The 27,932-nt window shown below is 38.5% G+C and overlaps 1 protein-coding gene across 11 annotated transcripts in view; it reads left to right on the top strand.

The window, feature by feature from the left end:
• ESRRG (estrogen related receptor gamma) overlaps window positions 1-27,932 on the top strand; it is a 408,134-nt gene that overhangs the window by 169,035 nt on the left and 211,167 nt on the right. For 4 of the 11 annotated variants that reach the window (XM_074863718.1, XM_074863722.1, XM_074863713.1 and 1 more), the window contains one exon: window positions 2,682-2,740. The exons of 6 other annotated variants lie outside the window; for them this stretch is intronic. Coding sequence is in view for 2 of the 5 variants with exons in the window: in XM_074863713.1 (XP_074719814.1) it covers window positions 2,682-2,740 (59 nt within the window). In the remaining 3 variants the exon portion in view is untranslated. Of the gene's footprint in view, window positions 1-2,681; window positions 2,836-27,932 lie in introns of those variants that run through there. One more of the 11 variants, XM_074863716.1, reaches the window with a different exon arrangement.

Raw genomic sequence — 27,932 nt, 5'->3', positions numbered from 1 at the left:
ATACAAATCTAACTAAGAGACCAAATCTCTGGAGTCCAGCAGTGGTGTGCTGTTGTGCAAGTCTAGCTCTAAGGGCTTCCGTCTGTGCCAATTAACAGTAGATTGGAAAGCCAGGTGACCATGATGGGTTTAGTCCTGTTATCTGTCTCTAACTGCTGCACTGTTCAGAATTGCTGATTTCTCTGCAAAATCATGACAGATGTATTACAGGAAAATGTATTGGTCGAGTAGCTAGTGAGAGAGTTAATGCAAGGGATAATAAGTAGCTAAGGCTATGTCCTCCAGCAGACTTTGATGTGGTTTGATAATATATGGGATGGGTCAATCTGCCCTATTAGCAAATGTAGCCAGTTTATGCTCTACATACAAACTAGAGATTTGATAAAGCACTAAATTAGTTTTCACAAGGTATTAGATGTTAGATACTTAATGGGATCATCATGCTTTTGCTACACTTGGTTAAGACGTGTTCTGTAACAGAAGCATGTGGCAGCATGACATTTCACCAGGAAAGGAAGCGTGTCTTGTGACTGAATCACGAGTCTGGGAATTACAACGTCCAGGCATCACTTGGCTTCTGAATTAATGTCTGTCTGATTTACCAGAGAGGTTTCTCTTTTCAAACCTGCGGAATGGGACTGCGTCCTTCCCTTTTCCTTTGCCTCCTTGTGAAGCTTAAGCCACCAATGCTTGTGAAGTGTATTTTTTTTTTTTTTTTTTTTATCCTTGGATGCAAAGGGTACAAGTAATCATAATTCTGTGAAGCTTCAGTTGCATGAGACTAATACTGTCCTGCTCAGTAGGTGCTGGGAAATTCCCTAAACTTGGCAGCAGAGAACTTACAGGTTCAAGCAAATTTGAATAAGAAACCTTAGTAGAGTGTGAAATGAGAAGTTCAGGGTTTTGATGTAGTGCTCCACAACCGTGCTCTGCATTCACTCTGTGCCAGTGTTCAACTAGTATTTAAAAGGTGAAGTAAAACCAATAGTTCAGTGAAGCTAGTAACATTTTTGTACAGCCAAAAATCCATTGGTAAGATATGTCACATGGCAACAACTTCCTTGCCTTCACACACTTGCACCCATTCTACCAGTGGGGAACGTGGGTGAAGAAGGCAACCTTCCTGGGGCCACATGGCAAGTCAGACTCTGAAACGGACGCTCAGTTTGAGCATTCCCCTTATCTGAGCTGATGTTTAATCCACTAAAGCAGGCTGCTGCTTTGGTTAGCTGGTAACACTTTTATAAGCTTGTTTCTTCACTATCAAAGAAAGCGCTGTAAAATTACACTTTTTTTTTTTTAAGTTCTGTGGTTTTTGTCTTGTTAAATAAAAACCTAAACTGCTGACAGCAGTGTATGCCCACAGCTACATTCAGAAAACTATCCTTTAAAACCCATTGTTTTGTATTTATCACATGAATCTACTTTTTGCTAATGTTATTTTTCCCTGTGTTCACAGATACTGTTCTCAATTACACCTGAAATGCATCATTTTACTTTCTTTAACATCTTACTACTTATCCAAGTAACCAGTCCTGAATGACCACTGCCAGGCTTTGCACTTCTCCTAGCGCTAGGGAGACATTCCTACCTTTTTGTGAAATGCAGCAAGAGCGTCATATATAAAATGATCCTGTTTGAAAGGGTAGAAGCTGCGTCCCAATATAGATCGCAGTGGAAAATGACTCAAAATTACATGACAGCTTCTCCCCTGTTTAGCCCCCCCTCCCCTTCCCTTTTTCAGTCTGTTTCCCAGTCAGGCTGTGGTAAGAAATGTGTTGTGTATTGTGATGTTTTAGTTTACTGTTACTAATAATCCCTTTGCATCTTTCATTAGCGTGTTATTTATAGGATCACAAAAGGGCATCGGTACCGCTCAGCCTCTGAGGTGGTGCTGCTGGCGACACAGGACTGAAATGTTTTTTAAAAGCACTGGGTCACACCTTGGCCTCAGCAGTGGGCTCGCCTAGCTCCGGCAGAAGCCTGTACCATGCTTTGGGCTGAAATCCCGTGTTATAAAACCTGATGAGGCCAGCATGGACTTCAGATGCTTGTATAAACAAGAAGACTTTGCCTCATAACTCCTCCGAAGCTTGCACCTGACGAGCCGCTCAGAGCTGGAGGGCTGCGTTTCCCCTAATAAATTCCTTTTTGTGAACCCACTTGTTAGTCAAGCGTTGTGCACACTAACTACAGCGAGGGCCCTGTGTCTTGGGCATAAATTACTCTCGCGTGGCACTGTCTCTGAGCAGCCCCCCAGTTATGGATTACTTTGTTCTCGACTTGACAGGAACATAATTAGAACTGTTGATGAAATCTACCAAATTGTTCCTCCGTGGCCTCAATGGTCAGGAAATTTGGCTGAGTCGTATTTGTCACGGACGTAAAGGCTCTAAACACTTCATATTAACTATGTTATTAATGTGCCCTCTAATCTGTCCGTGAATTGGTAACACTTGGAGTGAGCTTGTGCTCTAATAGCACCTTGTGATGAATACATTGTAATGCTGTTAAAAAGTTTCTGGAGGGTGGGGAAAAAAAGCAAAACACCTTAATAAAAAGTGAACATTTCTAGGTTGTTTCTTTTCTCTGTATGTGCATTTTTATGTTATTCAGTTTTGTTTTGTTTAATTGGAGATTCATTTAGGCTTTACATTGACAGACCGTTTTCTGTTCTATAGGATTTGCTGACATTTGGGCTGTTTCATTGCCAGAGGAGGCTTTGTGTGTCCCAAAGGAAGTGAGTGATCTGGCCATAACAAATCCTGCCAAAATATTTTAACACCGTTACGATTTTCTAATGCAATGCGTAGTGAATGTGACTAGAAAAGGATGGTGAGTCCACGAAGGGGGTTCGCTCCCTCTCCTCTGCGATTTCTCTGGTGGAATGAGCACGCAGGAGCTGCCGGGGGTGGTGGGAGACCACAGCCAGCAGTGGGGGGGTGGTTTACCTCTTGAAGTGTATCACTTCAGACACAGCAATGGCTCACACTTAATCTTTAAACCAACCTTTCAAATTTTGGTCCTGCTCTTGAACTTTCAAAGAGTACTGGGTGATCAGAGACAGCATTTTTAGTTATGTTAAATAAATGCATTTTGGCTGCTGTAAATGTTCGATATGTTAAAACAAGGAAACGTGTTAAACACTTATAGATGAGAGCGAGGTTAGTGGCTGAAGGTCCTACAAGTTGATGAGCTGTTGTCTTGGGTAAAACAAACTCTTACATTCAAAACAAAGGGTGATCCCATACTTCAGTATGGTTTTGAAAAACACTAAGGCGGCTTTTAACTGTATAAGCAACTGTGCTTAGGTAAAGTGTTAGAACACAAAAATAAGAGTTTTCACATGTAGTGTTCAGGGGATGAAGATGCTTCTGACAGCCTAATGTCTAGCACAGAGCTGGAGGTATGGGAAAACAATAATTTAGATCCCTGAGCTATGCTCTGAAGTAGCAGGTAAATTAGCTGCTGTTTTTCTAATACCTTGGTGATTTGCTTATATTGAATTTAACACCACTCACTCACCCCCACCCCCAAGAAAAAAACAAACCATGGCTAAAATTAGTATTTAGTAAACAATTTAAAACCTAAAACCAGTAAGCACTTCAAAATGTGCTGACTGTAGAATATCAGCCATCATCTCTTGTGCCCAACATTCTCCATGTTGGATTACTCTGGCAATTAACTTCTGTAGCGGGGTAAACTCATGTTTCTTTGGTCATTCTGTGATCATATACTTAAGAATAAACAAAGTAGCTGACCATGTGTACCAGCAAGTTTTGCTGAAGGGAGGAAATCTAATGAGAAACAGAAAAGTTGAGCATGACCACAGCTTTGGAAGTTGCTCCATATGAGCAGATCCTTCCACTTCTACTGAACTTTCCCAAGTTTCTGGCTGGGTTGAGCTATTTGCCCCTGACCTGTGTTGTCAGGTGCTCGGATGGACATAAATAAACTCAGGCCTTTCATTGTTGATGGTGTTTCCCACTTGGATGTTTCTCTATTAGTCTTTGAATACTGAACAGAATTGCAAGTTCTTATGCTCATCTCCTAAACCCTTGCTCAGTATTTGCTGGGCTCGCTCAAACTGCCTCTTCCCTGCGACCACTGTATGTGTTATTTCCCAGGTCCCAGGGGCAATGGTGCTGTTACCAACAGGAGGAAAGTGTTAGCCTGGGAGTTAGGACTTACTTTGAGACCATTTTATGATCTTAATATTCGTAAATTAAATGGGAATCTAACTCTGCACCTTTCTCATGCAAATCAATCTATTTCTAGTAATGAGCAATTTAAGTATTTTTTTTAATATGTAGTTGCCATCTCTGGAAATCAGGATCAGAATCCAGGATGCTCAAATTAGGTGTTAGTGCATACAGATATTCTGTTGATGACTCTATTATTAGAATAAAGTAGACCAGTACTTTCCCTGGATCTGTTTCTTTTCACTGCTTTTGTCTCTCTTTCTCTCGCAGTTCATCTTGTCGAAGTTTTTCTTCTATTCTCTAATTTCACCCTTTAATTAATTTCTACCAAAGCCATGGGATCTTGAAGGTCTTTCTAAATAATTAGATCTTGTTACTTATTTACAGTGTGTTCAAAACTGAATTACATTTTCTCTTGTCATAGTCTTGTTTTATCACTGTTCTAAAAAGGGATGTTATGTGGGGCATTCTTACCCAAAAGAATGCTTTATGCTGTTCTGGCTCTACTGCATCTGTCTTTCTAATATGCATTCACTACTAAAAAATTTTCTTTAAGTGAATGAGTATTGTATTATCCTTGAATGTTACTAGGTTTCTGGGCTTGGTGGTGGTTTTTCAGTTTCCAGTGGGAATGTCATGATATGCATCCTGTACATACAAATCTAACTTGTGGCATTCAGTAAATCAAAATGTATTATGAGCAGAGCTTAATCCTGACTTCACTTTTTGTTTAAGAGTAGGAAGTAAAATTACTTCTATAGACACCAAAGCACTTATTCAAGCAGGAGGCGGTGAATGGGGATTTAATATCAGAATCGGGCCCTCGAATATTAATCGGATGAAACTGGATCTTACAATGTCAGCTGTGGAGAGCATATGCTAGTAGACACTCGTGTTTGAAATCAGGATTCATAGTTAATCATTCTAAGAAATAGACTTATCACTTCATAAACTCTAGGAAAGACTGTTTTCTTTTCCAAACATTTAAATTACTCAGCCGTTTTATACATTAAAACCCAATTATAACTTGTAGGGTATTTTAAAGACTTTTCAAAGCTTTTTCTTTTAGGAACTGTGCACAGACTGAGGCTTTAGCACCAAGTAGTTCATTTTCTCAAATGCGTCTCTTTTTTTTTTTTTTTTTCTAGCAAAATAGGGTTTCAAGAATGTTCATTACCACACTAGCGAGTACAAATCCCAAACAGCCAGTACCACTTTCAGAACATGTGGCATGTCCCCTAAAACTAACAAACTGAAATCCCAATGTGGCTAACGAGCTCCAGAATATAGCTTAAAAATACTTTATTTCCTTTCTCTGAGATGATAATGACCAGGTTAAAGTAAAGGTTTATTCTGTCACCTCTCTCCTGCCACGTTATGCAGACTGCATGCAAAATACAGTCGGAGAGAAATAAAAATCAAAATGTGCTGCAGAATTTTAGGGAATGAGATGCACCTGCTACTGAATGGAAAAGTTTGGTTTAAGCACCACCTTCTTGGTTCTCAGGGACAGCTCAACACTTGAGTTGGACTGGCACACATCAGTGGCATTCTCCTGCTGAAAATTGCCTTTCTTCAAAATGCATAAATCCATACTGTTTCTCGGAGCATACAGCAAACCTGATTTGACAGAGCCCAGCTATAAAGTTGTATGTTACTTGACCCACATGAAATCATGAAGTTTCAAAAAAATATACTGTCCAAAGCTATAGAATAATATTTCAGAGTATTCATTTGGTTGCTGATTTATCAGCAAAAAGGTATATGTGAATCAGATCACACCAATCTAGGTCAGGAAATCACTGGTGTAATTGTACATAATGCAGTAGCTAGGGAGGGTATTATAAGTATGAAGACCCAAAAGATGCATGTGACACTAGTGCCGTTACCAGACTACTTACCAAAGGCACCCTTTTTCTGAGCGTAGCAAGCTATTCCCACAGCATTATTCACCTGCTGGGAATTAATAGGATGGTGTTTGGTAAATGTTATATTCCCAAATCAAGGCTTAGCTATCATAGGTATCAAGGAGTCAAAAAGGAGATTCATAAGATGGAAAATTCCTACTTTAAAGGCCAAATAAGAGAGACAATAAGCTTCCAGAATCAGAAACTGCTTTCTAAAGACTACTGTCGGCCCAGGATCCCTGTATAGGAAAAAATAAAGAGGTTTGCTTTAACAAAAAGAAATAAAAGGGAGCTAGGCAATTGCTGACCTCTCTCTGTATCTTGCAGCAGAACTGAGTTGAGATGAGAACCTTGTGCTTCTCTTCATGAAGAGACTGTATGAATGAAAGGTCACAAAGATATTAGGATTTACTAAGTGAAGTCATACTTGTCAATGGCTTCTCTTGCTAGATCTTTAAAGTTCAAGTGCTTGTTTGCTTTAGTTAAGTGCTCTGAAGTGCTTTAAAAAGCATTGGCCCATTTATATAAACAAACAGAGAAATTCACTGATAGTCTTCCCAGTCAGAGTGTGTTACCCCATATTTGGATATCCTTCCTTGGGTCTGAAAAAGATTTGCACTAGCAACTTCTAGTACATGTGAGTCTTTGTTAATGGAGTATTGTATTATATGATGTCATGTGATTGTAGACATTGCCTATGTTGAAACACGGTCTCTCTGTTGTACACAACCATAAGGAAATAGAGAGGAGTCAGTAGCTTAGAAACCTATTTATCCAGAACTTAAGCGTGACTTGAGAGGAAGAATAAGCTGGAGGCCTGATTTCCTTTTGGGATATTTTCACTAGAGAATTAATACTTATCTCTCCCATATTTTTCTTTCTCCTGCTCAGCTGTGCTAACTCAGGAATCTCTTTTAGTGCTGGGAGTCAGGCAACCAAATTTAAACACATTCTCAAACCACAGGAAAATCCTGTTCGCACACGTATGACCGCTCACAGAAAGAAGGGAAACTACCAACATTAATTGGTAGTGAAGGTGAAGATTGGGATGGTATTTACATGCTTTCCCACAGTGTTCCCTACTAGTCAGTGTTGTAGTGCTTCCCTACCAGTTGTCCTCATGGTGACAGCTGTACCATCACAATGTTGCTCTTCTGGAGTAATGTCCTTTAACCTAGTGACACTGTTGTGATACTGAAAGCCTGAGAATGTAGTAAAATTGTATATTGAAAGTTGTCCTCTTTAATATGTATGAAGAAATAAGCATTATTTGGAGTAATCACTGGATATACCCTATCCAGTAAGGTTAAAGGCAGTTAGCTCCAGAAGGAAAAGTAAACTGAATACCATCGGCAACTATCTCCCAAAATGCAACGTAATGAGAACCATAGGGATGTAGATGGGTACTATCTTAAAACTAAAATGGTGTTCTTCATTTGAAAAAAAGTTTGTCCTAATAATTTTGATCTGGATGTGTTTTCTTTTTACCTACCTCATGTACCGTCTGTGAGATTCAGGCAGTGTCATAAGGAGGTGGATTTAGAGCTGTTGCTAATTTAAACTGCATTTAATAAAACACAAGTTTGAGATATCTTACAAATCAGTGAATGTGGCATAGTTTGAAGATTGCTTTTGTCAAGTTTGATTAGCTCAAAGAGAAACCTTTTCTAAATATTGGTTGTGAGATTAATCAGGCAATGTAAGACCTTGAATTATTCCTCATCACAGGAAAACAACATAATGTATTATCTCACTTGATGACCGGGAAAATGTAACTTTCGAGGATTTAAAATCTGTGTTTTAAAGATTGGGCCCAAGTAAGAACTTTCAGACTGTTCTTTTTTTTTTTAAACTTACTTGTAATTTTCCATATTATACTTCACTTTCTATAATGTATTCCCATATTACAAGCTGATAGTACCAACATCATTACATTGAAGGATGTTCTTGTTATTGACTCCATTCTCAATTAATTATAAGTTTGTCATGTTTTAATGAGTAGGATTAAACTTTCATATTCCAAATATATGCTGTGTTGCTTGCTTAGAAACTTTCTAAAGAAGGTGGTTGAACTATTTCTCTGAATAAGTACAAGAAACAAAATATTCCTTGTGCGCATTAAAAAGCATTTACCATATTTACAAACACTTGTAGAAAAGCTTTAATAGCTCTGTGCTTTGGAAAAAAGTTTTGAAATTTGGGCAGATTTCCTGTTCTTTTCTAGCCTTCTCTGTCACAAACAGTTGTTGTCGTCACTAAAATAAAGACTCGTATAGGCATGTGTTACCTCCCGTAAAATAAAGGATAGCAGAAGGAAGAGTAGCATTAATGTATTTCAGGTATACCCTAATTTTCACTGGGTGGTCTTTATTCCTCTTTAATAAATCCCTGCTTCCTTCTATAGCATTTTTTTTTCTTTTTCCCAAAAAATTAAATGGTACTTTGTACTTTTGCTTAATTGCCCTGTCTTTTAAAACCGTGGTATGTTTGCAGTGAAGCTGCTGCCACCTGTGCCTTTGAGATTCAGATTTGGTCCAATGCAGTTCTGCAGGGCATCTATCAGACTTTCTCTCCAAAGTTTAGTATGCATTAATAGACCTTGTTTATTCATCATATTTTCTATCAGAAGTTTGATGTTAATTTGTCTTTTATTTCCTTACACAACGTAACACCTTTCTCACTAGTACAGATCAAATCCTTTCTAAGAATGCTTATTCTTTTGCAAAATACGCAAACAGGATGGGTGTATTCTAGCCCTGTTGTTGCTGGACTGTTGCAGCTGATTTCAGTATGGTTATGATTCCCCCCCATCCATCAATAATAATTAGATACCTGTAAGCAATAAACACCAATAAGTTTGGACTCTGTGTCAATAGATGGGCATCACAATATGGGCAGGTACTGGTGTCACAACCACATAAATCATAGCAGGTTATTACCAAAGAAAAGCAGGTTCCTTGCCAAAAAGAATATCTTTCATGAAATATGTTTTATATTGCATGTTTAGTCTGTATTGAATCAAAGCAGTAACCTTGCTATTTGAATAGCGATGTCAACTGGTATCGCAGTTTGGCTAAAAACACATGAGCATGATTTGAAGGGGGTTGGCTCAGCATGTCCCTCACCAGGTAGAAACCCAAAGTCCTGGTAAATGCTCAGCAGCAGTCTACACCCTGGGCCATTTCTCATGAGACCTGTTACTACAAATAGCATGTAGCTACATTTGGGCATTCAGGTTTTGACAGGATGTGGCTGCTCTTTCTCACTTACCAGATGGCTTTCCCTGTGCCATCACCTGTCTTAGTGCTCCTTTGCCTCACTATAACAGAGTTGTGACAAGAACTGTCGTGATGGTTGCGAAAGCTGCTTTCTGCATGTGGCCATCATAATTATCACGTATAGGCACCTTTATTTAGCAAGTCCACGTGTATTAATATTACTGTTGCAAATGTCTTATGTTTGGGTACATTTATTTTATATCAACTGTCTGTGGTGTTGATATTCTGCAGCCTAATCAAAGAGTTAAACCTGTGTAAAACCTGCTTGATCTCAACTTCAGGCTTTGTATGACTGTATGATAGGGTATGAATTTCTTCATACTCCTGTTTGGAGGAACATCTATAACTCAGCTGTGGCTTTGCACTACTTGAAAGTAATTCAGTAATCTCATGCATGGCGATGGAAGTTTTATACTACACCTCCCCATCACCCATCCTCACGCACATTTTCTACATGTATCATTATTATCATCAGCATCTGTCTTTTGAGTGATGATTTATTTGTCTGTAGGTCTCTGTCCCTTTATACAATACTAGATCTAAAATTACATCTCCCTCGAGAGAAAGGCATGATCTCAAAGATTTAATACTGGTTTCAAAATTTTATTGCTAATATCTAAATGTGAAATTACTTTAACTAGTAATTATTTAGAATTAAGTAGGAAAGAGTTAAAAAAAAATTAAAGAAAAAAATTCCCTTTCCCAGGCAAACTGGACCCCCTCCTTCCAACAAAGCTGTTGCAGAAGGTTTCAGTGGTATGCATAAATGTATTTCTTTTAACACTTCTGTTGTTTAAAATGCTATTGTTTCATCTGAGGTGTGAGGGGATGTGCTAACCTTGTCAATGTGGGTGCAGTAGAGCAGAAATGATAACTGTATATACTTTTTTTTAACAAAAACAGAGTGAGTGTGTGTGTGTGTGAGAGAGAGAGAGACAACTTATTTAAATCCTGAATACAGTCAGACCTCATATGCATTGTTAAAAAAAAGCCCTAAAGAATTGCATATGGATTAGGGGGATGAATATTCTATTATTTCAGTCTGTTCTGCTGATCTTCTTATTGTGACTTTGCGCTTCAGAAATCTGCCAGGAATTTGGCTTTGCTGTACTAGGCAGTAATTTTAAATGTGTATCAAGCACTTGATAGTGTATGATTTGCGTGCTGTTGCATTCCCATTCCCTAAATTTTCCACCAATTTATTACTTTTTTCATACTGTTTTAATATTTCAGGATGATGAATATATACAGCATCATTAAAGGTAAATAAAAAATGCATGAAATTAAAAAATGGAATATTAGATGTTTCTTTGCTGTAATCCCTAGGTCCAATAGGAATGAAATGTCTCTGTTCTGTCAAGTAATCCCTAAACATGATTAGGGACCTTGTAGTTTCCACATAGCCCACATAATATTTGTATCATATAAGCCTATTTATGTAAGGTTTGAGTAAAAGTTGTTATTAGAAGACCTATAAACCTATTTTACAATTCAAAAAGATATGCTTGCCTCTTAATCTCTCTACTTTTATTATTTTGCTGGAGATGGCAATACGTCCTTAATTCATTTTTCAGAATTCTTTTACATCTTTTGGGTACTTATATCGTGCATTAACGATCCCAATGAAATGTATTTTTAAGACAGAGGACTGAGTTCAACAGTTCATCTACTTGTGTAGCTTCTCCTTAAATCCATATTGGAAGGGACATGCACCTATTTCTAGGTCTCTTCTTTGACATCCAGGTTTAATCTGAACTGGGGGTCAGGAGATGTAGAGATTGTTTTTCTGATTTTGGGGAAGGGGAGATGAAAAGAAAGAGGGCGGATTAATTTTCCCTGTTTAAATCATCTGTAAATATATTATCAGTGATATAGGCACTTCTGGCAGCATCACACAAAGTTTTAGAAATCAGCTTTTGATTTGACCAGCCAATAGCAGAGCTCTAGGGAGAAAAGGTAGAAAGAAGGAAATGGGGAAAATTTTTGCATGACAAAAGAATAAGACAGGACAGACCATAGCTGTTTTGAGCTGTTTCTTACGACACAGTTGCGTTGGGGATGCAACAACCCAATACTTCCCGTTCCCTGCCTCAGCTTCTTGCCCGGGCAGCAGAGATGCCCATAGTCCCATCTTGTATGTTGTTAGGCTGAATTCATTAATGTTCAGAGGTATTCAAGTTCCATGGTAACACAAGGAAGATCAATCAATAAATAAGGACAGTAACTTATATATTTCTATGGTTTGAGTAGACATTTACTAAGAAAATATTTTCAAATGATAGCTGGGGTCAGCTGTGGCAATTCTGTATTTCCCATAAGGAAATTTGATATTATATTAACCTTGGGCTATCTACTCAAAAAACCCTGTGGAAATACACCTGTATTACTTCCACACTGCACTGAAATTTTAGTTTTATTTCATTTTCAGCAGTTAGGGTGGCATTTGAGCAATAGCTCTATTCTTGTATTTATGAACTGAGAGAAGCAAAACTGCTCATTGCTGAGCCCAGGGATCCTCTTCCAGGAAAACTGAGATCAATAGCTGTTATCAAGTCTTCATTTATAGAGAGTGTTAAATGACCACAAAGTCCTGATGTTCATCAATTAATAGGGTGTGCTCAAAATCAGGCTGTCTGCCTCCCCCCTAGCCTACGATAGTCAGAACTCTTGATCTTTGCTATCATTTTAAACAGTCACTTTCACGTATTATAATTTCTTTTTAACTGGAGATACTGTATTACAGTGGTGCCAGTAAGTTAAAGGTAACTGATGTTTTCCCTTGCCAACCTCCTCCTTCCTGCTAGCAATGGAAGGCAGGAATGAGATGATACCTGAGGCTTGTTTTATGATCCAGGACAAGGAATTGCAATTATTATTGCAACTATTTTTGTGTTTTGGTATTCAGCAAGAAGGCAAGTGCACACCCCGACCAGCGCAGAACAAAGCTTGAAAACTAAGAATAAAAGCCTCATGCACAGATGCATTTCAGATGCCTTTATTCCCTCCCTTTATATTTAAGTGGAAATGAGGGATTTGGAAAAGAGAGAGCTTAATTTAACAAAATAATATTATGCTTTCGATCCTTAAAGTGAATGAATTATTTGGATACTTAGCAGTATAATGTCTTTGAATAATGCTGGTACTTAAGATAGAAAAAATGATATTGTGAGTGTGCTGCGTTTGCCTCTTATGATGTTTTTACCAATTTGGCATTTATGGGAAGCAATATCATTGTTGCAAAGTTTCTAAATTGCTTTTTACACAAATCTGAAGAAATTAAATCTCCTCCTTGTTATGAAAATGAAGCGATGTCTTGAGACGCTGGTATATTAGCACAAATCTGTGGAGACAGTAAGCCCAATCCTACTTGCAGTTATTGTGTGTCCACTTTTAATAGCTCCAAGAAGCTATGTTAGGTATAGGCTATTGCACGACAAAGTAAATAAGTGTATGTTTAAGTATAGCATGTGAGCAGTAGCAGAGATGTCTCATAGGACCTCTTTTGCTTAAAGTTAAGCCCGTGCCTGACTGCTTCCGTGGTGAAGAATTTAGCCCCCGATGTGGAGTAGTGTGTGATGCAGGAATAATGGCAAATTATGTAAATTGTGAGCCTTCAGAGAGAACATCACAAATCAATTTCAAGCTCAAAGAAAATAACGTGAATACAAATTGGTGTAGACCACATGAAGATTTCGGGACATGACATACCATGTGGTGCAATGCAGAGTGGGCCAGTTGTGGAGGTCTTCAGCAAAAGCCTGCTGGCATTATTCTGGTCTATTCAGAACAGCTTTGGGAAAGGCCACACATTTTGTCTGAGAGGTGGGTAAACATAGTGGTACAGATTGTACTACCACCAAAAACACCCCCACCGTTTAGTAGAAACGTATTTTGAATAGTAGTACTGTTGGGCTCTGAATGAAGGCGCTAGGTGAGTACTGCCTGCCTGGTGAGCATTTTGCTGGGTCTTCCCCAAAACCCTGCTCGATCACAGCTGCCAACAAAGGTGGCATCAGCAGCGCTGACTCAGGGGGCAACGTGTGCGTGTCTGAGGGACTTTTGCCTCGTTAGTAAGAGGCAGTCTAACACCCCAGCCCCTTTCCCCATCCCTTCAGACTGCACAGCCCAATACATATCAGAAGGGAACAGACACAACATGGGTTGTAAGAGAGACCAGTTCAGGTCACTGGCATCACTTCCAGGCGAGCCACCATTTAGCAGGGTGTGATGCACAATTATTTTAACTCAGAACCATAATGGGTCTTCATAGCTGAGTTTAAACTACATGAAAGTGCTGTATGTGATGTGTTTAAATTCATTGACAGAATTAAGGCAAGACTTAAGACAAGTGCATGATTGATTTTTTACAAATACAAATGAATCTAATAGATGGAGGAAAGCAAGATGGATCAAATTTTAAGACCCAGGAGCTGATTTACCTACATCAAATGTTTAATGGGATGCTTAATTTGATTGCTTCTCCAAAAGCTACTCACAATAGTCAAGCCACTGACTAAATGCCTGCGTAATCAAGGCCTCTGCGTGCATCTACATCTTGATTTCCATGTACAAATAACCAGCAATTAATGATGCTGATTGACTGCAGGGAACAGTTTGAGGTTCAGAATGGCAACTCCAGAGTTTTGGGGGTCTTTTAGCATTATTTTGCTATGTTTTTAGAAGTGAATACAGACAGACTTATGCAAGTCTATGTAAATGAAAGCTGCTCAACTCAAATTGCAGAAGGTTCTTTGTGGCTGTAGCTAGAAAACATCTCTCTTCAGCAAGGTTAGACGCTTTTAATTGTGAGAGTTAGGCTCTTTATATTAAAACCAACATATCAGCCCACTTCTGTGTAGCCTATTAGGGTCCCACTAAGTGGTTTTATATTTCCATATTAAAAAAAAAAAAATCAGGAAAAGTGTTTGAATGGAAGGATGAGAGAAGTTGTATATATTTTGTAGCAATCCCAAGGCACTGTATACTTTTCTGTTTCTCAGGATTGAACACATTTCTCAGTGGAAAGTCAGCAGTCATTGTTGATACCCTTTTTATTTGTTTTTTAAAATCAGTCTCATTGTAATGTATGTGAAGGATGTTAGAATATTGGACCAAGATTCTTGAGAATACTGGTGCTTCCTCATTATTTTTGCTGTAGTATTTTCTACAGTAGTGAATTATCAATTACATTAAGTCTTTTTATTTCCCATGACACAGCTACAACTAAAATTAAGGGTGTTATGCTCACAGTCCCTTGCACTACTCATTCTACTATGAGGAAACTTTTGCTGTTTTTTCATACTAACCTTTACAATGCAACCGATACACATTATTCCTGTTTTAATGACTCCCAAATAATGTCATATTTAAATGAAATGCGGTTTGCCTCAGCAGGGTTCTTTGAATTTATGAGCATTTTTGTCCCATATCCTACAATAATGTGACAAATATTATTTGCATTTTTACTGTTTTCTTGAATACTTTTAAACAGCCATTTTTAGGAGACTTCAGATTGCTTTTGAACATATTTGAATGCATTTTTAGCTATCACCAAGCTTAAAATAGGAACCCTTTTTTCAGCTTATCTTTATTAAACACCTGTAAAAATCAGTGGTATTTCTTTTTTCTTATAAAGCTTTCTTCCTTTAACGAATGCCAGAAATGCTGCACGGTTTATTCTAGTATGGGCTTCTCTTCTTGGTGGTAATGGGCAGTAAATGGTCTGTGCCATACACACACAGACATTTACCTACCTGAATGTCATAAATAGAAACTTGAAATTGTAATGTAATGCATCTGATCTTTAACTATAATCAACTAATATTAGAACTCTTAGGCAACTTTTAGAAAATACTATCCAGAATAAAGTCTTAGAAATTGATCATTCCATACAAATTATCATGCTTGCAATAAACATGTGATCTAACGAGTAGGTGGCCAGGCATCACAGTGACCAATTAATTATATTTTCTTATTAAATATTCACTTTGCATTTTTTAAAATCACAGATATTTTTTGTTGGGGGGTTTTATGGTGTTTGGTGGGGGGGTCTTGTTTGGGGGTTTTTTAGGTACTTATTTTAGAAGAAATTTTATTATTTGCACCTTTATAACCTAAAGGTGAACTAGCAGATTAATCTTGCTGTTCTTGAAGGCAGGTGCTCCAGTGCTTTCACAGAGTTCTTTATCTTGGCTGGGTTAGGTTTTCTGTTTTCCTTTGATTTTTAAAATTTTTTTTTAGGAATGAAAATTGTCTGATCATTTTTAAGGCAATGTTTTATGTGTTGAATCAAATTTTTAAAAAATCCATGAAAGTAATTCTTGTATCTCTATACAGTCATACTAAGACCTCTCTAACATTCGCAGACATCAGTGGAAAGGTTCTTTATTGTTGTTAATGTGCAAAAATAACTTCTGTGTATGGTTTTGTAGTCAAAAAGCCCAACTAAACACCCTGTACAGAATTTTGCAAGTGAAACCAAATTGTTTAAAGTAGGACTGCGGTCACTCACCGGTCTCCGTTTGAGCACTGTTCTAGACCCCGGTTAAAATTAGACCTACTTAATGGACTAATGAGGGAAGGTAAGAGTAGAAACAACAAAGAGATGACAAAAGCAAATATGCTTGTAAATAAGGAAACGATGTGTTTGCTTTCGTGGCCTTTGATCAAGCCCAGGAGTTTATTTTCAAAGGACATTGCGGGATGCTTGGGAAAGGAACAGCCACGCAGCGTAATTGGAAAGGGGGAAGGTCTGTAGCACGCCAGCTGCTGCTGCTCCTGCCTCTCTTATAAGATTGTAAGAGTTGCCAATATCAGTATTCAGTCTTGTAGCATGTCAGGACGCTTTCATGTGAACTGAACTGAACTGTCTCTGCAAGCTCCCTCTCACTCTCCTCCCGCTCTCCTTCCTGGCTCTCGTTGTCGCATTGAAGTCAGGGGAGAGGAAAAAAAGATTTGAGGATCGTCCAATTTGTTCTGACATAAAGAGATGTTTAGCTCTGTGAAAGGTGGTGGAGGCAGAGTGCCTGACTGACATTTCAACAGGCTGTCTGCTGGGATTGCTCACTTCATGTCCCTTCATATTCCCGCTGTGTCCTGTGCGAGTGCTCTTGTCTAATCTTCACAGTGAGAGCACCAGGAGTCCCCTGGGCTTCGGTGCTCAACACCTTGTTAGATGGGGCATACGGTGCTGTAGCTCCTGCTTTTGTATTTGCTTTTGCTCTAGTGTTTCAGGCTTGTTTCAAGTCCAAATAACTTTTTTTTTTTTTAACGGACTTGCTAAAATAACAGTGTGTATCTCCTGATTGCCTTGGTCTTCTCTTGGCAATGCTAGATTTGGGTGATACCAGGTAGAAACACATGGAGGGAAAGAAAATAAAAGACCCCAGTAAGTCAAAGCCTTAAGCAGCATTCTGTGCTTTTGTTTTTAAATGAAGATGCACTGACCTGCTTTGGCTGGTTTAGAAAACAGATGAGAGAAAATAGTCATAGAACAACCAACAGGAGGTATAACACGTTGATGATAAAGCGAAGAAGTGTCTGATCAAGAATGCCAGATTCCGTACCAGGGGCTGCAGGGAAGTTTAGTTGTTAAGGGTTTGTTTGCTTTTACGATTCTGAACACGTTGTGATGCATTCTGGTATGCCATATCCTGTTGTATCACGTTGGGTCAACCCATGATGCCAGATAACGCTAAGACCATGAATTGATGAGAGCTAATGCTCACCTCTTACTGCAGGAGCATTATCAGGTACCTTGTTAACCACAGTTCCTATCCAGATTCAGTCCTCCTAAAGCAGAGACGATATCAGAGATATATGTATTATGTTCTTAACAGATAGATATTTTTCATTAGCCTTCTCAAAATACATTAATTAATGGATGTGATTTAATCCTTGTTAAGCCATTAAAAATAATCCATGTACTGTACTCATGGTCCTCCTTTACATCTCTTTAAAGGCACTTCTTTTCCTCAAGTGTATTATTGCTAGTGACAAAAAGCAGAACAGTATCATCCTCTCTGCTTCCTGCAGATCTGGGGTCCTGTACTATTATCTCAGAAACACATTGCACAGATTCTGTAACATATGATTGCTTGTTGAAATTTCCCCTCAATTTCAAATTTTGAATAAATATCTCTTAATATATGTTCTGAGATGGAGTCATGTGTCTCACCAATAAGAGATTTCTAATATAAGCTCATATTCTCAGACAAACTTTGCAAACTTGGGTGCCTTAAACTGAACCCTTCTACCTCCCAAAATGCAAAGACAGCTGCATGAGAACGCTGATCATGAATAGCTGTGTGGTTTCCTTCCGCCACTGGGATATCTAGTCACATGTTCTGTTTGATAGGGATAGTGGATAGTAAAACAAAGTTTTCTTCATTTCTGCAGCATCTGTAGCACAGAAGAGCTAAACTTATGTTAGTGCATTGTCACAATTAGAGGATGTTGTAGAGATGCCGTAGAGGTCTCACCAGGGTCCAGGCTATTCAGAAGTCCAAATTCCAGTTTTCAGAAATTAAAATAACCATGGAATTAACTAGTAAGCTTTTTGCTGTAGGTAAGGGCCGGCTGATGTCAAAAAGTTTTAAAAAGTGGTTTGGTGAATCTTGGACACTCAAGAAAAGACTCACACGTACATAAGGATCAGATCTCTTTTACCTGTTATCCAGCATGACTAATAACTGGGCCCATGATGTAGCAGATATAATTGATGCCTGGTCATATTTATGTAAGAACTGCTGTCATGCTTCATTCCCATTTCAATGTGTCTGTCTTCATTTTGCCTATGAGTTGGAGTCAGCACAAGCAATGATTAGCATCCCTTAAAATACATACAAAGGAATCACGATGTCTGACATTTTCACTGGGAGAACGTTATGAGCGTACTCTGGCACATGTAGCCTGATTCTGTCAACTACTGAGATGATAGTTGGTGTATGTACTGTGCAAATTTGTAAGAGGGGGCATCTCATCATGGGGCATTTGGAAAAGAGTATACCAAGGAGATAGTGCCAGTCATGCCCATCTTTATTGCTCAGTATCCCAAACTCCTGCAGACATTTCACTACAAAGAAGCACATTGACAAAACATCTCCGTACTTCAGGCTGTGGTCTAGTAGTTTGTGATATATGTCTAATTTAAATCCAACAGAAGCTCGGGGACAAGTCATGTGTAGTGTTACACACGTTTAGTGATTGACTGGATTAAATGTTAAGCAAAAGCTGTTTGCTCCCCAGCAAGTACATAGCCAGCACATGTGAGAGGTTCAGAGATACACACTGGCAAATGTGTGTTTATGTGCATGCCTACAGGCTTTCTCTCTTCCTATTTGCTTTTGTGTGCACACACATATTATTATATAATATTTCATCTGTATCAAGAATTTAATTGTTTTATAAAACTTGTACTTGTCTGTACAAGTGTAGCAGTACAAGCCTGCACTATTAACTCAGGTTGATTGTTTCCAAACAGCTGGTTACAGAAGTTACCATCAGTTTAACAGAAGTGCATTTATTTTAGAATTGACTTAAAAGACAGTAAATTAATCATTAAGTCAATTTTTATATTGATTTTATTACAGTGACTCATTATATTAAGCTATAGAAAGACACCCAATAAAAAGAAGAAAAAAGAACCCAAAACCTGACAGTAAATTGTAGTTTAGTATCCTGATTTATTTTTGTTCAGATTAAAATGGTCTGACTACCAAGAGTGGATGCAAGGACATCTTACCTGCATATTACGAAATACTCAGGTAGCAAAAGCACCACCGTAAAGCAAGAAGCCAAGTGTCACTGAAATATGTCTCTGATTTTTGTATCAATAAATGTATATTACAATAAAGCTTTAACTGGGAGATGTTTAGTTGCGTATCTGGATACTATTAATTTACTAATATTGAGTAACTGTTCTATATGTCCCTAGATTTGTTGAACATAATATCTATATGTTAAACAGTTTTCTATGGTATTTAAAAATTGACATTTCAAAGAGTGTAATTGCATAATGAAATGTAAACTGAAAACAGGAATGAGTTAATTAGACTAATGATCCCTTGACTCCTTTATTAGCTAGCTCTTTAGAAATTGGGATTAGCTTTGTTTTCTCTGCTGAATAAAGACAGGAAGGATGATGTTGATTCTAGTAAATGACAGCACCAGAAGAAATGAGTGTTTTCCTGTTCGTTATAGGTTTCATAATTTAAGATAAAAATGCAGCCTTCCTGCACGCATACCTAATTTTATTACACTTCAAGTTCAGCTCAGATTGGAAGAGACAAATCAGGAAAATAATTTAGGAATGCCTACTGATTTCATATTATCATTTTAAAGGTGATCCACTCTATGTCATTTCTGGACTTGAAACTTTATAATTCTTCTTGTGAACCTGGAGTAGACCAGGTTTGAATTTAAACGAAGTCTTCAGGAAAGGCAAGCTTGACAACTTTTTGATAGGTTTTGAACACTTAATTTCTCCTCTCTATAAGAGAGTGATTTACGCATTTCTCTTGCTTTTAAGGGCTATCAAGAAGTATGAGAATTATCTCTATAGTGGTTCAAACCAAGTGTGTACAAAGAAACAAAATAATTTTTACAACAAATAGGAGGATTTGTAAGTCAGCAGCTGTTAACGAAACAACATCATTAAAACGTCCAGTGATTCTAGACCTTGCTCTCGGGAGTCACTCAGGCCAAGCAAAACCTTAGATAAAGTGCTGAATTATAGGCAGGAAAAAGAAAACCAGAATTTAAATTGGTAGGAATTAGCAATGATTCACTAAGCTAATTTCTGTCCTTCATTTCCCTCGCATGATGGCGTGGCGGCACGTGGAGCATTGCCGGGATGAGAGAGGGCAGAGCAGGAGCCGCTGACAGCCAGCTTTTAAGTTCAGATTCTTTCTGGTAGATCTTTATCCTGCAAAGTAATGAGCTCCTCAGCTTCCCCTGAAACCTATAGGTATAGAGGGCACCCAGCGCTGTGCAGGATCAGCTCTTTAACAAACGCCTGAGGAATACAAAATTTATCACACAAATGAGGCGATGGAGAGGAGGTGGCAGCAGCTGAGTTATGAAGCTTTTTACTTACAGGCAGGGTTCGTTTGCTATCCTGTATGCCCTTGTTAAGTGTTCTTTGAGCACCACGCTGAAGCAGAAGTAACAATGTCATTTGTTTGTAGTTTAGCTTTCTGGAGGGTGCTTTTGAAGAGGTGTGGTGGAGCAGTTTGGGGTTGGCAGGACAGCACCCGGCACGCTCAGGCTGTCACAGGTACTCTCCTCCTTTGTGGAAAGGAGCATCTAGTACCCAACATGTGCCTGTTAATTGTTTTGTAGGTGCTACTTGGTGGCTCTTTGGTGTGAGATTCACTTGATGCTTAATTTTACCACGCTCTAGGCAGAGGGTGCGGCCCACGTGTCACACATGGAAGAGTTGAACGTTGCTTGTAGTCCAACACCATGTCTGACCTTGCGGCTCTGTATTAATTCGAAGTAGTGGAATTAAAATTTTCCATTCTTTTGCATTGTCATGCCTCACGTTGATAAGCACAAAGAAATGTAAATAAAAAAGACCTATTTCACAACCCTAGCTACAACCTTTTTGTTTTATGACAAAAGACAGTTAATTAGCATACTAGCAGTAAGCAGCCTTCCCAAACTCGTGCTAATTATGTATTCTGTTGACCGTGACTCCAGTCATAAGGTAATTGGCTTGCAGCAACATGACATTTCAAATCATCTCTTGAAATTACATCAAAAAGCCAGCCTGTTTTGTTTTGATAGGGGAACAATCAATTTGATAAGTGGTAACACAGCTCATTGTTTCACATTAATTAGACTAATTGCAGCATGTTAGCCTCTGAAATAGACAGAACTTGGAGAAGACAAAGGCTGTGGCCTTTAGCATGCAGTGCATGTGGTGGTTCCACTTGCTTGCACATACTGTAGGCAGAAAACAGAGTTGTTAGGATTCAGCCTTGCGGGAGACTGGGTGTTAACAGTGGTTTGATGTGTTATGCTTAATCCACTGGCTTTCAATTATAAGATTCAGGTTCAAAAACTCCAAGAGAGGAAGGAGGAGGAAGAAAAACCCCGCCATTTCAATGTTAATGGTGCCAAAGTTTTCGGTGATCTTTGGTTTTCTGTCTCCTGAAAGACAAAGCAGAGATCTGGCCACAGGATCTCTTAGATGTTTGTGGACTGTAAGGCCTTTCTTTGAGAAGGCTTCCCTTCCACTCTTGTTTTTCCTGCCCATTCCCACTAATGTTTATTTCTTAGTATACCTTAGTTGGGCTATTTTTATTTTCACTTTTATGTTCACTTAAAAATAATGTATTAAAAAAAAATACTTAGCGGATGGATTATTAAAGACAGATAGTAGAGATGCAAAACCCACCCACATGTTTCTAATTTAAAGCATCTTTGCCTACTACTGAGATTACCAATTGTACTTAGCTCTGTGATGATTTTTATGATCAAGCTATGTCATCTGTGGATTGACATGGACAAATGGATTTTGCTTGTGACCTAATTGAAATGTAAAGTAAAGTTTTAAAGAGATGAAAAGTTTAAGGGGTTATCTCAGTCCACAGGCTAGGCTAACTTCATTGCTGTTTACAGCTTGGTACAGTGTTTCTTGCATGTCAAACCCAACATCAGGCCACTGGGTATATAAAGGGTGTGTTCTTTGACCAATACGTTGCTAGTATGTTTGATAAATGGGGTCATAATTAGCAACTTCTCCAAGACTGAAAAGCATCAGAGACTAGATTCCAAAACTGTGTGAATGTTGTTGAAATTGTATGCATGAGACCAACTCTGACTTCTCTTCTACAGCTCTCTAGTCCACCTGGATCCAAACTGAAGTACCACCAGAGCATTTTACCTCTTTTAATTACCACTATTCAACAAAAAGTATCCTCAGTTAAAAAAAAATAAAAAATAATTAAAAAAAAAGACTGGGGAGGCAATTGTTATTAATCATGGAATTGGTTACACGAAAGCTGTAATTCTTCAGTTGCTCTCCATGGAAAATGAGATTTTTTTTATTTATTTTTTTTTTCAAGTGCGGCAGGGAGATATAGGTATCCACATATTTCTGCTGGAAACAGACTTCACTTACACATTTTTGTTTCTGTTACTGCCCCCCAGTCATTGACTGGTTAGACAGTAAAACCTTTGGGGCAGAGATTTTGTTAAATTCATCTGTAGTCTGTTTGGAGAAGTGTAATTTCGCTTAAATCAAAGAATTTGTTCCAACAGCTTAACATTATCATTGCTCGTGGAAGCTATATTTTTATTAGTTTTGCTTATGCTTTATGTTGGCCCCTTAGCAAATGGTCATAAACTCTGTTTTAAATCCAGCTACCAGTGACTTCATACTGCTGATTTATTTCTATCATTTACTGGCAAGAATACATTTTTAAAAATGTATTCTAAGCAATTCATTCCTCTCCACCTCTTCTCTTCTGTGCTTTCCTTTGCTTTCCCCCTCCTCCAACATTTAAATCGCCTTTCATTGAGCTTAAAATTATGCCCGGATTAGCGATGTAACTACCCTAACGTGCCGCTCTTACTAAAAAGTCCTGGGTTTATACAGGAGGTGAATTGGAAAGAAGCAGAAGATTGAAGCCTTTTAGCATTCAGCTTAAGTGCTGGTTCCACTTGCCTGAGCACAAGCTGGAAACGGCATTGTTAGGATGCAAGCCTGCACCCTCGCTGTCACTGCTGGTCCTTGTGTAGTCGGGTTCCTGGTTGGAGCAGAGCAAATCTTTGCTCAGTTAAGCGAGCGTCAGTCACTGGCAAGCTTGGCTGCCAGCCCAGGGTTGTTAGACTTTTCCATGCTATACCTGAATGAGATATTGAGAAGACATGGCTGCCTAAACAGAATTGAGAAGCACTAGATAGTTAAAAAAAGAAAAAAAAAAAAAATTAAATTGTCAGGGGGATGACAAAATAATTTTGAGAATATAACTTACACTTCCAGTGCTCACTTGGGAGGCTTGCAATAAGGAATCTGCGTTGCCTGCTCAGTGATAGATCCTGTGTGATCTTGTTTAAATGTCTGTTTTCTTGAAATCCAAGACTAGAAAGTAATGCTAACTTCTGAGTGAGAAACAGGGGCATAGGCAAATCATAGCTTAGCAAGCAGGAACACACTGATACCATCCTGCAAGGTGCTGAGCTCTTTCAGAGGTGCTAAATTACTGCTTTCCTCTTACATCAATAGTGGGCACTCAGCTACTTGTAGGATTGTGCTTTTAAGTTGCTTGGTTATTATCCAGTCAAACAAAATCGACAGGACCACCTTCAAGTAGAAAAGGAATAGTGACAAGTAAAGTTGCAAAATTTTGGGTTGCATGAAGACGCTGGCAGTGGGTATTCTGCACAGAGTGGAGGAAAATCAGGGACAGGGCAAAAAGAGATAAAATAGGAATAGTTTTTAAATAAGAATTGCTGGCAGAGCTATTAATCACAGAAGTCTTTGAGCTCTAAGGCTTGCATGAGCAGAGCTAATACAGAAGAGGAGAGATACTTTGCCGATATCTTGAAATACACTAATAAAAGCAACAAGCAAAATTAAAGGGAGATAATGTCTGAACAGATTAATGACATGTAATAATAATTAAAAAAACCCCAAACCTACAGACAAAACCCAAGTATCTTCAAAAATCTGAATCCCCACATGTGACTGTTGTTTTCTATGGGATAGCTTTTTAATAATCACTTTTGCAAGTTGCTAGTCTTGTCATATAGTCTCATCTCTGAGCTTTGACTTTGATGTCATTTACACTAGTACAAATAAATCAAAATTTCTGCTATTTCTCAGGCTATATGTTGCAACTGTGACCAGAACATGGAGTCTGCTAGAGTCTGTGTTTTTTAGCAGGCGATTTCACAGTGTCTCTGAAGCGGGTTAGAAAAGGAAGAGAAAAATACATTTTTCATTGTTGTCTAAGGTAGGCCACTGCCTGTTCTTTGCAGACTGCCAGACTAAATGAGGACTTGATGCAGGTGTAGAGGCTTTTTGTTTGAAAAGAGGAATCAAGAATCTGTAAATATGAGAGAAAGATTTCAGACGTAACCTGTATTACTGTATTTCTTTTCAAAATCTACATCATCATCTTTGAAATGATGTCATCATTGTAGTCAGTTCAGGGCAAACAACACAGGTTTTGACTTTGCGCAGGGGAATAATCTTTTCCTCACGTGGGATGATAATTTTTTTTTAGAAGTCCTTTTCTTGCTATATCTATGACCTTTCACCCCTTAAGAACAATTATAGATATTTAATGAAAGAGAACAAACCAAAATTCTGCACTGACCTGGACTTGTGAAACAACCAAGGTTTTCACTGAAACCTTCATAAGCTCTAAATCAGTGTAAAATTTAGCTCATATTGCATTCTCATTGGAAATGGGTTATATGATAATTTATGATGAGCTGATCATAACTAAACACCTCATAGTAGTGTCCTTCAAAAAATTTTAATCAAGATTGTCTTTCTCTCCCCACCTCTCTTGGTGCAATTTCAAGAGGTTTATTTGCGTGTCAATCTGCACGTGTTACTGAAGTTATTCCACTGAAGCAAGCACATCTTGGCTGCATACGTGTTTTACAGCACCATTATGTCAGGTGACTCCTTGCATTTATTTCTGATTTGTGCTAGTGGAAGAGTCAGGCCCTTAATTCTCTTAAGCCCTGAAAACAGGGGCATTTCCAAGTGCCTGTCAGAGCTGTTTTCCAAGTCTTTTTGTGCTTTGCAGTGACTGTGCAATGAACAACATAAGAAACTGTGAAAATCACTGAGATGGTCCAACTTTTACTTTAAAATCTGTGTCAAAAAGTGTTTCTGAGTGTGTTTGACACTTACTTTTAGATGCATGTTTTCTCTTGAGGTTTTTCCCGTGGTTGTTGTATGGCGAACAACAAAGGGGTTCCAGGTGTCTTGGGCAGCACATACCAGGAGAGTCCTCTCCAGGGGGAATTTGCCAAAAACTCTTCACATGAAGGACTGCCTTATTTTACAGTACTTATGCAATCACTAATATGATGAGGCTCTGCAGTGAGGACAGAGTGGCTCCATAATTGGTGATAATAAACAGTTTCCCACCGAAGTATGTATAATCAAGACGAACAGGGTAGGGAGAGGTGTGCTGGTAACAGTGGGTGTGTTGATTTCTCATGCAGGCTTTTTTCTTTTTCATAATTAAAGGCTTATGTTATGAAGTTACACATGGGTGGACTCCTGGTAGAATCCTAGAAAGGATAAACAGATTTTGAATGGATATTGAAGACAAAGGTTATGAGCTATGACCAGAGAAGTTTGACTCCAGAAGCCCAGCAGAGCATATTTTTAGTTAGACTAAAGCTTTAAGCTCACTACGTGTCAAGTTTGACAGCCAAGATGTAAGTAGTTTTCATGCTGTGGTGGAGCTTTGGATTTGAAGGTGGAAGACTTGGGATTTTGTTGAAGAGTGACTGAAGTGGAGGAGTAGGAAAACCGAGGTACAGAAAACATACTCGGACAATGGTAGTTGTAGTTGCAGCAGATGCAGTGAGCTAGGGGAAGCTGAGACAACTGATGTGGGAGACTGTGAAGGTAGAGATGTTGGTTCTTTGGCAGATGGCTTGTAGCTTGCTCTGTATGGAAATGCCAGGAGATGCTCAGTACATTTGCCCCTAGATCCTGCTAAATCAGCAGTCACTACCAGGCTTCAGGTTTCATAAGTCTCATAAAATTAATGGAGATATTGCCACAAACCACTCTTTTCTCTCTCCCATCCTTTGCTACATGTTGTCTTTTTTTTTGTCCCCTTTTTTTTTTTCCCCCTACCAGTAAACATTAAAAGTTGAGGTTGATGTATTTCCAAATTATCTTTTCCTTCCCACCAGTCGTTTCTGGCTATGTTCCAAAGAGGGAGAGAAGACGACAGGTTTTCATTGGTCGCTTAATTGTGTATGTCCATTGTTTTTTATGACTTCCAAATTCATATTTTTGTGTGCTTAGGGGCTTTTGTGACAAGGTGCTAATGGGTTCCTGGCTGGGCAAGCACCTGTGTCAGAAAGTGTTTCATTGTGTCCCTTATTTTTCCAGCTCTGACTGCTTCTATTAGCTTGTATATACCTTTATTGCAACCCCTGATGTACTTTTGTTTGTGGGGGTTTTTGTGGACATATAATCTGCATGTACAAAGGAAGCTATTATTCGCATGTGCAGAAGAAGCTATTACTCTTAAGACAGAGAGAAAATGGGAGTTTCAAATGAGAACTCTGCTTGTACCTGTACCTGAGAGACAAGAAATCTAGGAGATGTAGAAGCGACTTAGATCACTGACCTGTCCAGGGATTTTCATCATATGATCTGAGAAGTTCTGCAAGGTGGGCTGTGGGTAGCTGGTAGGTATCATGCTGCTGGAAAATCTCATTTCCAACTGTTATGCTGCATAAAACAGTAGATAACAGTACCCTACATAGTTTCCTAATAAAGTGTTTCCAAATGAACTCCTGTAGCTGCTCCAGAGCCTTATGATTGTGAAAGTGAAGAGAAATGGTGTCTGCAGCTTTAAAAGAGAAGCAAAGCATCCACAAGGTGATCTCTGTATTAGACTGTAATCTACCTTAGGAAGATGACCTTAAGTCCCCTCAGGATATTGTGTCTAAACCTGTGTGATAGTTGCAGCAATGAGTATCTTCTGCTTCTGAAAAAGATGAAGACTAGCTTTTCTTGCTTATTTTGATGTTTTTTCCTCTAATACAAGTTATTTATTGATGACCTGGTGCATTTTGAGAGATAATATTGGTTTCTAATCTTATGTCTATGCAATAATGTAGCATTTTATCCCAGTCCAAATATGGACAAAATCTGTTGCAGATTTTGGCCACTTTAGCACTACCAGCAAGCAAATCCAGTCCACAACTGTTATACAGTATGCTGTCTCTTGTTCTAAGGAGCAGTTTCCATAACATGGCTGCCATGAGCTCTTTTAATGGAAAATTATTAGACTTTTTTATGCTTCCTAGTTTGCTCTTGTATATTGGTTTGCCCTCTGCACTTCTTCAAAGTTAAAGATCTAGCTGATGAACTTCTGGGTGGCAAAAAATAAAGTATGGCAGGTTTGGGGTTCACTAAAAATAGAAAAATAGAAGTAGAATAGATTTAGTTAATAGACTTTCTGAAACTGAAAATGTATATGAATACAACAAAGACCTTAACTTCCAAATCTATAGGACAAGATGTGAACAATAAAGGATCTCTTGAGACCCATAGACTCCATCCTGGCATAGGTCTTACAAATAGTTTTTGTATATTAGTTTATACCATCATGTTATAGAAGAGAGATGCGAATAGAGGAGCAGGATATATAAATGAGATTTTTATGACCCAAAAGTGCATATGAAATGTAGGACAGACTAGATTCAAAGTTAGTTCCCTCTTGTGGAACCTGCCTTTAACAGGGAGCTTGCAGCACTTTTCATTGTGCTCCAAAGACTATATTGTGCCACAAAAAAATTATTATGTCTAAGCCTATACAAATTGA

This window comes from Strix uralensis, chromosome 3, assembly GCF_047716275.1.
Source record: "Strix uralensis isolate ZFMK-TIS-50842 chromosome 3, bStrUra1, whole genome shotgun sequence".
Classification (NCBI taxonomy): Eukaryota; Metazoa; Chordata; class Aves; order Strigiformes; family Strigidae; genus Strix; species Strix uralensis.
The sequence above is the reverse complement of the archived record's forward strand: the minus strand, read 5'-3'. Positions and strand labels throughout refer to the sequence as shown.